Genomic DNA, 12,066 nt, shown 5'->3' on the forward strand with positions numbered 1-12,066 from the left:
TTAGCGATGTGTGGAGGTCCACTCTAAAAAAAAAAAAAAAGTACCTCCTGAGGTGAAAGTTGTTTCCTTTTTTCCCCCCGCTACAAAAGCCAGTATAACAATGATACACATCTATTTTTACTTTTAAGGGGCTGAACCATTTAGGGCCTCAGGCTGTCAGTTTTTGCAAGGTAGCTGGACAGCTCTATTCTGTCTGACTCACAAGCGACTACTCTCACATATTAATATCTTAAAAAAAAAATAATAACAGGAATCACTAAATGAAGCCTGATGCACTAAAAGCCCTTCAGGCAATATATCTAACTTATTAAAGTCAATTCCTACATGCAACTCTTTTGTCATTTTGTTTTTTTGTTTTTTTTAACAAGTCCATGCAATAAATCCTTGTTCAGCTATGCTATGCACTCCTTTGACACAAGATAGCCTTTAGGATATATAAGCTTTTTAGAAAAGAAAAAAAAATTACATGTCCAAGGGGATTATAAAACACCATACTAAAACAGAATTCAAAAGGTTGGCATTTCTACCTCCTTGGAAAAGTTGAAAATATCCTTTACACAAAGTACACTTTTGCTAATCCAAACCCGTTACACAATCTGAACCATAGTCTTAATCACACTATCTCAATGAACTGCATTCTGATAGCATCAGTACAAACCATATTTCAATGTTGTGTATATCATTTTTCAAAGGGTTCATTTTTTGATGGAGTAAGTATCATAAACATAAACAAAGTAGACAAGACATTTTCAGTATGGTGCATGTTACAGAGCAGCAAGAGTATACTGTACTTAAATTATATCCCTTTCAAAAAGCTCAGATTTTTTACATTTTGTTTCTTAGGGCTTGTGAGACCATATTAATCCAAGAGACACAAACATAAAACACATTTCGTACATGTAGAATGAAATGAGAATTAAACCTTGAGATGAGAGATGAGATTTGTTTTGCTCTTTTTTTTTTTTTTTTTGACAGCAAACTTGATGAAATAATTTAAGGAATTGGCACAGCGCATCACCGATTAATTATTTAATCTATCTGAACATTTATAGAAACAACAATAATTTCTTAATTTCTAATATTAGAATACAGACAGGACATGATGATGTATTCTATTGGCTGTTTCTGCAAAACACTATAACAGATAGCACCAATAACAAAACACAATGTTATATATATATATATATATATATATATATATATATATATATATATACACATACATACATACACACACACACACACACACTAGTTTTATACTTGGAAGAGTTTTGACAGACAAAGACATAGAAAGTAACCATCTAAAAGCAGCATGTAAATAAATAAATGCATGTTACAGCTGTGATTCATTACATTTAACCAAACACTGACGCAGCCATGCAGTTTACGCTATATAATGCAACATTTTGCTGTACATATTCTGTAGTTAGCATCAAGGATCCAACTGCCTCTAATGAATACACTTCAGAAAATACTTTAGTATATTCACTTTACATGCAATTTATTTATTTTTTAAATTATTTGTTATTTACTCCTAACGCTTCACAGAAGGTTGAGCAACAGGATTGCCAAAACAGCACCCCACAAACTGAAGCAGTTCACATAATGCAAGGACGGTACCCAGCCAAATTGTTAATTCAATTGATACACATTAATTTAAATTAGTGGGAACTATAAATCTGGCACAAAACTCAGTAGCCTCTTTCCAACAGTTAGACTCATTTTAAAAAGTGCACTTAACTACAGGGTTTTAATACTTTTAACCAGAATGTCTATGCATGATGTCAAAATGCCAGTTGAACATTTTTCTATTCTCAGATTTTAGAAAGGAAGCATAATTAAATGCTCACAGAGGACCACTGACTCCTCACTGTAAAAGTCCTGCTCCAGAATCAATGGTAATCAAATCCTGTATTGCATTAGGAAAATCACACTGGATGCAGACAGTGATGCACAATCACAGCAGAAGCTTTGTTATACTAAAGAAATCCCTTAAACCAATTGTGAGCAGAAATGCAATTTCTTATAAAATATATTAAATATGATGTTAACCCTGTGCATTCATTGTGGCAGTGTTAGGTGCCATGATTTCGTAAAAACCTTGATAAAAAAAACATTAAGCATTATAAAAAGTAGACTGCTATAACCTACATTTCCATAAATTGTGCTGAAGAATGTCTTTACAAATTAAGAAGTAGTTACTGTACAGCACATGTAAAACAGACATGGATGAAGGTCCATGAATGTAATTAAAATATCCCCAATGGTTACAATACTTTTGTTTGCAGCTATATACTGTGTGTATAGATACAGTACACCCATGCCATAACAAATCTGTTGGGGTCCAAGCCTTTTGTTTGTTATATCGAGGGGTTTATTACAGCGCAAGGAAAATAAAAATAAACGACAAACTGTTGGAGTAAGTTAATAAGATGAGATTGTGAATAAAAGTAGAATTGCATGTATCTGTTAATTTCAAGTAGTATTCTGCCTTTGCTTTATCATATTCATTAAAGAATTAAAAGGCAGTACAAAAAGCAAAAATCTCGAATTGAAGCTTTTATTCAAAATCAAATCTGACACAAATCATTTCAAAGTGCACAAAATCTTAATACAACATGCAAGAATCCCAAACTGAGCTTTTATTCCAAATCAACCTGACATGAAAAGTTCATCAGATCCTCAAGTTTTTTTGTTGTCGTTTTTTTCTTTAATCAATTTTGCTTTGCCGCACGGTTGCTCAACAAGCTCAAAAACAGAGTGCTTTTTGACAACTTATATTCACAACAGAGATATGCCTGCGTTACTGCTTTTTTCAAACAATCAATATTGTTTCCACCTTTGTTGCAGCATAAAATTATTTCCATTTCGGATGCAGAGTTACACAGCGTAAGCTTTTTATTAAACAAACAAAGCTGACTTCACTGTGGAGGTAGCATCTCGTGCATATACACCGGGATGTTGGCAGTATGGGTTTATATAATCTTTTTTATTGGGGTCCAAAGGCCAGGTTCGTTATAGCCGAAGGTTCGTTATAATGAAGGCTGTTATAGCGAGGGTGTACTGTATTTAATTAATTTCTTTTGCAGTACATTTGATCTCTTATACTGCGTTTACAATTTCAAGTCTACCTCATGCAGGCTTAAAGTCAGTCGGCTTCTTATCAGTTTAAAGTGCTGTTTACACTTACTTTTCAGAACTGAACTAAATTTACTGAACTGCAGTATTAGGGGATACCTTGATCCTCTACCAAGCACAAAACAGAAACCTACCAAACTGAAGATAGACAACAAGATTACTGAACTACTGTACATCTATATATCCAATACAATTACAGCTTCTCACATTACCCCTACCCACTACAAATAACATCTATGCGACACCAATCAACCACCCACTAAACACTTGTGTGTATTTGTGTGTAAATGTATCACTGAGATTGTATTGATGATCTGCGAAAGGGTCTTTGAAAAAATGTACTGGAAACTAATAAATGTGGAATTGAGTTGACCTTTCCATGCAATTACAAATAGGAGAGAGCTTTTAGGAAGCATAAGCCTGAAGGTTCAAACAAATAATAATAATTAAAAAAAAACACAGTCTGGTACAAATCTACAAAAACAAATTGTGAAATGGGATGATATTAAAGGCATATGGAGATGCCAGAATCCTTTATTAAACTTGAATCTTAAAGAGTGATTGCTAATGGGATTTACTGATGCCTTTTAGAAAATCTTGTATGTTTGTATCTACATCTTCTCTTTATGCACTTGCCTTCACTGCTGAAAGAGAAAATGTGTCAATTTATGTCAGAAAACAATATTTGTTGACTGCTTCATAGAAGCCACCTGGGGGTCAACTAGATGACGTTTTATAAGAAGTGAGTTAAGGATGAAAGCTAAAGCCCGGTTCATACTGCAATGGTGTAAGCGACTAGGAAGATTTGTCTACCCAAACATGGAAATTAACAACCTAACATTATCCATATACAGTGGCTCCACCTCCACTTTACTCTTAAACAGTGATTCTTCAGTCTAATTCCACTGCACAGTGTGACATTTTAATTACCACAGCCACTCAAGGCCACTTTAATTCTGTCAGTGAGTTTCTGAGGTTTTTATGAGGGGGCATAAAATAAAACTGCTATGCCTGATTAACTATATATAGCTTGCCTAGTGACAAGACATATAAACCTCTTTGCAATCCAAGTGAAAACAAAAATCATTACAGCAAATTCATTTTAAATCAGGCGGACAGATACGAGAAACGACAAGCCCAGCCTATATTCACATCATATTATATATTACATTTTACATTGCATGTTGTGTCACTGGTATTCCACTATAAATTCTTGAAAAGCTTAGCCTGTACATTTTAACTTGGAACCTAATTCTATTTTTTCCATGATTCCTACTGTACACCATGAAAAAAACAACAACAAAAAAAACAAACAAATAAAAAAATTCCACTTTTGTGTCACCTTAACTGGTTATACATATTTTACAGGGCACACCTGATAAGAATATGTCCAAATGCTGGAATATCAGGGCACATTTTGTTAGTGTGGTATCTTTGTATGTCTGCATTTTCAAGCATTTGACATACTGAATAGTGTATCCAGTGGGTTTTATTAGTGACTCACTGCTTTGTCATGATTTTACTTGCATTACATGTAGTTACCATTAGACATAACTAGGCTTGCTACTATTTTTTTTGCCATTGAAAAACGTCTCATTTAGCCAAACCCCTTTATAATATTCAACATGCAACAAAACCAACATTTAAACTGAAAAAACGTTTGGTAATACATGAGCTATACATTTAAAAATTGTCTCAAACTGTAGTAAATACAGCATATAAAAGTGTATTACACAGACCTTCATAACAGAAATTTATGAGTAAAAATAATGTGTACAGAACAAAACATTAGATAGCTGAACAGAACTAACTTGCACTTATTATTCCGAGTTTACGCTCCCCCTCTCCTGCTTCAGCACAGCCATACCTAATACTCGGGTTTTAAATTACCTGACGCTACCCCGGTCTCTTTATACTAATTTGAGAATTTAAAGAAAATGTAGAAAATGAAAATACAGTTGCAAGCGCGGGTTTCTGGCCGACGTAATAAAAACAACGTTAAAACAATCTTTGCTAAGCCTTTGCTTAACTGACAGGATAGCAATGTTTTACAGAAAACAATAAACACACAGCGAGCGTCACGTACACCTCAACAATAAGAACTGCAGCGACTATTCTCAGGAATTAAATAGGAAACAAAAACAACACAATACAGGGCAGTGAGACTCATTTGGTCGCATATGCAACAAAAACTTGTGCAAACGTACATTTTAATTTAGGCCCACGTGTGCCACTACAAATTCCTAAAGGCTGACTACAAAAAATAAAACGTGAATTTAAGCTGAAAGTATAAAGCATTAAAAAAAAGACACACACACACAGATCTAAACTCACATAGCTCAATCGTAACGTACTCTGGGAATGTAGTTTATTGGTGTCCACTGCCCACTGTTAATCACACATTAAAAACTACAAATCCCATATCCAGCCAATTTCACTGATTTATCAACTACTCGTTTCTAGTGTGATCAGAGAAATTTAAAAAGTAAACCGAGATGAACATTTATTATTTATTATTATTATTATTAGGATGTTTCCACTACTGAAAAAGGTTACGTCTACAGATCTTAAGGGACTAAATGTAGGTGTACTATATAGCATTTAAATATGTATTATGCACATTAATAAATTTATTTATTTATTTATTTTTAAATCATTAACCTAAAAAGATCCAGATACCCAGGTATTTCTCACCACCGGTACCAGCTGCCGGATTTTCTACCTGTGCCGACCTCTAGTCACTACATTAAAATAAATTTGGATCAAATTTCTGTTGGCAAAACACACAGTGTAGAGATAAACAGCCTGAGATGTGGCTGACTGGATTTGATTTCGTTGTGGCCATCACAGACATGAGAAAGGCACAAAACTGCACTTTAACCAACATAAGAAAGAATATGAAAAAAAAAAAGAAACAAAATGATATTTTATCACACAGCAGACCAGCACCTGTGCATGCTGACTAGTTTGCAGAAAGCTGCACTATGTCATTTGGCCAGATTAACAAATCCTGGTTTGTCAAAGTATGTTGCGCTAACATAAACCATCTGAAATTTGAAAATTCACTCAGTCAATTAGTGGGCAAGATAATGGACATGATTTGGAAAAAGTGTTCACTCTGAACTGAACAATGGAGTTGTACTAACAAGTTTATACAAATGAAACACCTACTGTATACATGTACTGCAGGTATTCAAACTGCAGCACACCAATGACCTACAATGGCCTGCATTTCCTCAGCTTTTAATCAGGTTAATCTCAATTAAGATGGGTAGTAATTCAATCCAGAGGCTACTTATTAGGTCCTTAATTGGTGTTGCTTACCAAAACTAAACCAACATTAACTACATTGTTTCTGCTTCTGTGTTTTAGGAAACATTTAATTTGCAAACAAAAATGATTTACTCGCAATATAACATAATCATATAAAACATAAAAACAACATATTGTATATTTTGTTATTTCTTAAGATTGTATCAACCGAACTAAATGGTCAAACACAACGTACAGAATCAAATAAAAAAAAAAAATCTAGGAGAAAATGCTTTAACAACAGAATGGATTAAGATGGATTACCAGTAATACGATTTATAAAACCAGTACTATAACTGATAATGGTGCTCTTCCCCAATAAACATTCAATTCTAAAAATGTTTATGTATTTTATAACTTTTTATGCTTGTAGAAAAACATACTGTACCTGTGGAAATTGATGTCTGGATAATTTGAATACTCAGGTTTTCTGGCGTTGCGGCGTGGGAACGTGCAGAAGAAGGCATTAGCCAGGAGGGAGGCTATTTGTTCTTGTGACAATGTGATGGAGCGATTCATCTTCATCTTAAGCAGCGGTATCGCCTGCAAGGGCAAAAAAAGAAAACGCAGAGATAATTAGTTTAGCAATTTACCAAACAAGGAACCAAAATTATATTTAGCAAATTACAGGGAGTAATTTAGGTCCACTACTGGATTCTTAAATCAGCCAGCACCATTAAACACAGATGTGTTTATCTCTGCTGAGGGCCTTGTTTAAGGGACTGAAGATTACTAATCAATACAAAAGAAGAAAAAAAAAGTAGGCGGTATACAGCTGCAGCAGTAAACACATGTGTGTTCGTTATGCTGCTCTTTCATTTACATTACATCACTATTACGAATTTTAAGTAGGACACTATGGTATTCTGTTTTGTATTTTGAAAAATGTGGTACAGGTGTTTTTATACTAGCTAGACATATTTTAAAAGAGATTTAACCCAAGACTGCTCATTCATGTGTGTTATACACAGGGTGTGCTTTATACCCTGGGTGCACATACCAGTTCAGTATCTAACAAGAGCACAACATTCATTTAACTTTAATAAATATCTACTGTAAGGCTAATATACCAGCTCCAGAATTTGCCAATTCATATAAAGATACAAATCATAGGGATTCCTAATAAAAACAAACAAAAAAAAAGGCTATTTAATTTACAATATGACTGTTTACTATTAGTCTGGATGCAAATGCAACATGAGTGGAAGAAACACTGCTAGTGCAGGATACAATGCTAAAAGGTCTGTAATCAATAAATCACAACCTTACTTAAAACTTTCCAAATAACATAGATAAGTAACTCCGCCAAATATTAATGAGGAAAGAGCTTTTCCCAAATATATTCTGAATGGTCATTTTTCTCAATAAAAATGAATCCGCCAGACAAGAACAGGCGGAGCACTGACTGCAGCAATACACAAATCACTCAGTTAACTTCCCAATCAAACGAAGTAGGGGAACGAAAGTGGAATCCAGCTCCAATATCAGTACATCATTAATCTCCACATCAGCTCCTCAGCAACAGGCAATAGATTTCAATAAGCCTTGAGGAAGAGAGGTGGCATTTCTATTGATCTCATTGTCGCTGCTCAATTTTCTGTCTTATTGAACCAACATTGGTTCGTCTCATGAGCCAATATGTCCTTATTGTTAACAACCTCCAAACATTCTCAGCTGCATTAGCAATACAATATAATGCATGTAAGAGCTGCTGCTAACAGAAAACTCTTATACTGTACTCCCGAGACGACATCAATTTCTATAATGATTTTTAGTTAATATCCATTGTCCTGCAGATCCTTCCGACCCATACAAGCCCCTGGCCTTTGGCATGGAATATAGCACATAGCGAGATAGATTTAGAGCACATCTCTTTTGATGTTACTTCATCATCCCCTCACATGGATTATATGTCAAATCCTGGCTCATAATTCTACAGTAGATAGAAAATTGAACAATTCACCCTGAAAAATTATTTTATTTGGTGGATTCACGGTTAGGAGAGGACAGTAAATTGTACTTGCACAACACTGAAGGACCTTTATGAAGGCACCTACACAACTTCTATATGTATCACTGAAACTTGAAATGTGGCAGTGAAACAGTTCAAAATCATAGAATGTAGCTACAAGTATTCTATCAAAATACCCTAACTTTGTGCTTTTAACCCAGACTACAATATACGTTAATACCAAGTAATTCCATTCAATCCAATCTATACATAATCAATACATCCAAAGAAAAGTTCAAATTCAGCATAATCAAGAACCTAACAGCAGATCAAACAAACAATCTTTAAAAAACATTATTAGTATAGCATTTTTGTACTGATTGGTAATGGAACAAAACTAATATTGAGGGGGGGGGGGGGGGGGGGGGGGGGGGGGGTGGGGGGCGGGGGGGGGGGTGGGGGGGGGGGGGGGGGGGGGGGGGGGGGGGGGGGGGGGGGGGGGGGGGGGGGGGGGGGGGGGGCACAAGCCTCAAAAAGTTTTTGTTTTGAAAAGTAATTCTAATGATTCACGTTGACACTTTATTGAAGAGATCTCTAAGGGAACATCGTCATTTCCTTTGTAGGATGTTCCTGTGTCCCGCCCCGCCCCGCCCCGCCCCGCCATATCCTGTCAAATGTACCCCCATACCTGGTACTCTATAAGAAATGAATTGATTAAAACTAAAAAATAACTTACAAACAAAATCCCTCGTTACAGAATGAAAACGTTAAAAATTCAGAGGTAGAAAAAACACGGTCAGATTTCTCGCTGTAGACCTTCCATCACCCGTGGATGTGTTTCCATTTTTCCTAATGTGTCTTTTCCGATTAGGGATGTGCACTGTCCATCATCATCCGCTTCAAAATGACAGTGGCCACAACCTTTAACAGGATACATAACCCAGCCCTGGTATCTTGACCCATCCGGTCAATTCTCCATTAAATGAATCAGCCTTTACTGAATGAGGCTGTGCTTCAGATATGGCAACATATCTCTTGGACTTACCTGGGTGCACAGTGTTGGCAGTCTGAGAGCTAAGTTCACCATTTTAGGCAAAACAGATCCAAGCAGATGTTCAACTTCATCATAATCAAGAACCTAAAAGCAGATTTAAAAAAAAAAAAAAAACATTAAAAGTAATTTTCTTTTTTTATTATTAAATTATTATTTTTTATATAAATCCTTAACACAAAAATCCTTAACATTACTATAACATTTAAAACACCTTAAAACAATTGTAAATTAAAATAAACTTTCTTTTGTTGAATAAAACATTTATTCGCAGCACCAATTAATGAAAATATAGTGTGTGTGATGATTGTTTTATCCCACGGAAGTATGTTCATACTACCCAATCAGAATCTCCTTAAAAAATTCGTACTCAAAATTAGATACCAACAACAAACAGTATAACTGTGGTAAAGTGAGGGCAGGTGTATATGAGCCAACAAAATAAACAGTTTTGCAATACAAGTTATTTATCAGTACATGAATCTGGCTAATGATCTTTCTTATTTTGGAGAATTCTGAAGTTGCCTTATTCTATCAGTGAAGTGTAATATACAGTACTGTGCAATTAGCAGCAATTAAAGTTAACAACTTAAGCTGACTTGTGTGCAAACAAAAGGAGAGGATAAGTAACAGCATAGTATACATTTTTAAAGGCTAAAAACACAAGCAGGGTATCTTATTAAATGAGAGGTTTGAACCTAACTGTCTACTTGTCAGCCTGTATTATTTTCCTATGCCATCATCTCTAGCAATGACTGATGCCACCCTGTCTAGGAGTGTGACAGAAGGTGTACAATATGGCTTTACTGGTTGACACAGTGGGTGGTTCTTGGTTTTGTTAAGACATCTATAGGTTGCCATTTTATAAACAACTCTCTAGAAATGTGTTTTTTCCTTCATCAATGACAGAAGCAAACCAATAATCTTTTCTTCGTAATTTCATTCAATAATTCATAACTATTTTTGTTTATTGCTATTAATATTGACATTGAGCATCTCACCCTTGTAGTTAGGGATTCAGCATATCATGTATTGGTATTTCCATATTGGGTGCCAGTGCAAAACAGCTCTTAGGACCCACTTTGGTTGGTCACTCATCTTAATTTGGAGTTTTTCTGTTTTTCAAAATGCTGTGCATCACTTAAGGTACCGGCCCTGCCTATTTACTTATTCCCCATAAACCAGTTTGTACTTTAATATCTGCAAATGACTCTAAGAACTCAATTAAAAACCTATGGAGCAAGGGCTTATAGTTATCGAGCTCCCTCACTTTGGAACAAATTGAATCCGGAATGGTGTGTCTGTCAATATTTTTAAAGTGTACAAACATATTTCTTTGATTTGGCTTTTCACTAGCGAGCAGTGTGGAGCTCTTTTAACTTGCTGTTTATGATTATAAAGCACTCTGGGATGGTTGCACATGAAGGATGCTGTTTAAATTAAATTGGTATGGTATGGTATCTTAATATGGAATTCTTCTGTAGGGTAAAAAATATTTTACAAAAATGCCACACAAGTAAAATAGATTTATAGGACTTGTTAAAAGAATGGCTATAGTTATGAAAATGTCAAAGATGCTCAAGAGCATGCACTACTCTCTTCCTAAGCAACCACAAATTATTTAAAATAAACATGCACACTTATTTTATTATACAGTAATTGAGATTTACCACGTATTTGACAGCAAAAACAAAATAGGCTATGTATGAAAATGACTTGGGGGTAGTAGTGGATGGATCTCTTAAGCCAGTAAGAAGACGCAAAGAAGCTATAAAAAAGGCAAATAGAAGGTTAGGTTATATAGCCAAGACAACTGAATTCAAATCAAGAGAAGTTATATTAAAATTAAACAATTCATTGATATGACCACATCTAGAATATTATGTCAAGTGCTGGTCATAAAAAAGACATTGAGGCATTGGAGAGAGTACAGAGGAGAGCAACACGATTAATTTCAGGATTGAAGGGTATGCCATATGAAGATAGAGTGAAAGAGCTGAATCTGTATAGTCTAGAAAGGAGGAGAACCAGAGGCAACTTAATAGGAGGTACTTGTCAAGGGGTTTAAAGTAACTGCTGAGAATTATTTTTTACTGGTCACAGGAAACAGAACCAGGGATCACAGGTGGAAGCATGAAGAAGGGCATATTCAGAAGCAAGGGGAAAAGGAGCTTTTTCATGGAAAGAGTGGTGAACCATTGCAACAGGCTGCCAGACAGAGTGATGAAGCAGAGACTATCAGATCCTTCAAGAATAGACTGGATGCTATCATGAACAATACTGTATAACCCTCTCTGTGACTATAATAAGACCTTTAGCTAGCTGCCTGGAGGAAGAACGGTCCGTTTAGCCACAGATTCCCAGAGGTTTCATTTCCACTACTAACTAAATGGTTAAGGTTTTTTAGTTTTTCCACTTGCATTAAGGAAGTGACCAGAGGTGGGCCGAATGGCCTTTTCTCGTTCTAGAATTTCTTATGTTCTTCTTAATATTGACTGCAAAACATCAAGATGATCAATCACTGAGCAATTTCATCAAGGTTGTCGGGCATGTTGGCTGATTAAATGGATTCCTGGAACAGATGCAAATGGCCAAGAGTGAGCTACAGGACACA

The 12,066-nt window shown here is 35.4% G+C and overlaps 1 protein-coding gene across 1 annotated transcript in view; it reads right to left on the bottom strand.

The window, feature by feature from the left end:
- The window catches only part of LOC121325718 (poly(ADP-ribose) glycohydrolase-like), a 59,105-nt gene that overhangs the window by 27,059 nt on the left and 19,980 nt on the right, over positions 1-12,066 (bottom strand). Inside the window, exons 9-10 of the mRNA XM_041268609.1 lie at positions 9,447-9,539; positions 6,839-6,993 (exon numbers count right to left, since the gene is read on the bottom strand). Coding sequence (XP_041124543.1) covers positions 6,839-6,993; positions 9,447-9,539 — 248 coding nt within the window. The remainder of the gene's footprint in view (positions 1-6,838; positions 6,994-9,446; positions 9,540-12,066) is intronic.

Source organism: Polyodon spathula, chromosome 13 (genome assembly GCF_017654505.1).
Source record: "Polyodon spathula isolate WHYD16114869_AA chromosome 13, ASM1765450v1, whole genome shotgun sequence".
NCBI lineage: Eukaryota > Metazoa > Chordata > Actinopteri > Acipenseriformes > Polyodontidae > Polyodon > Polyodon spathula.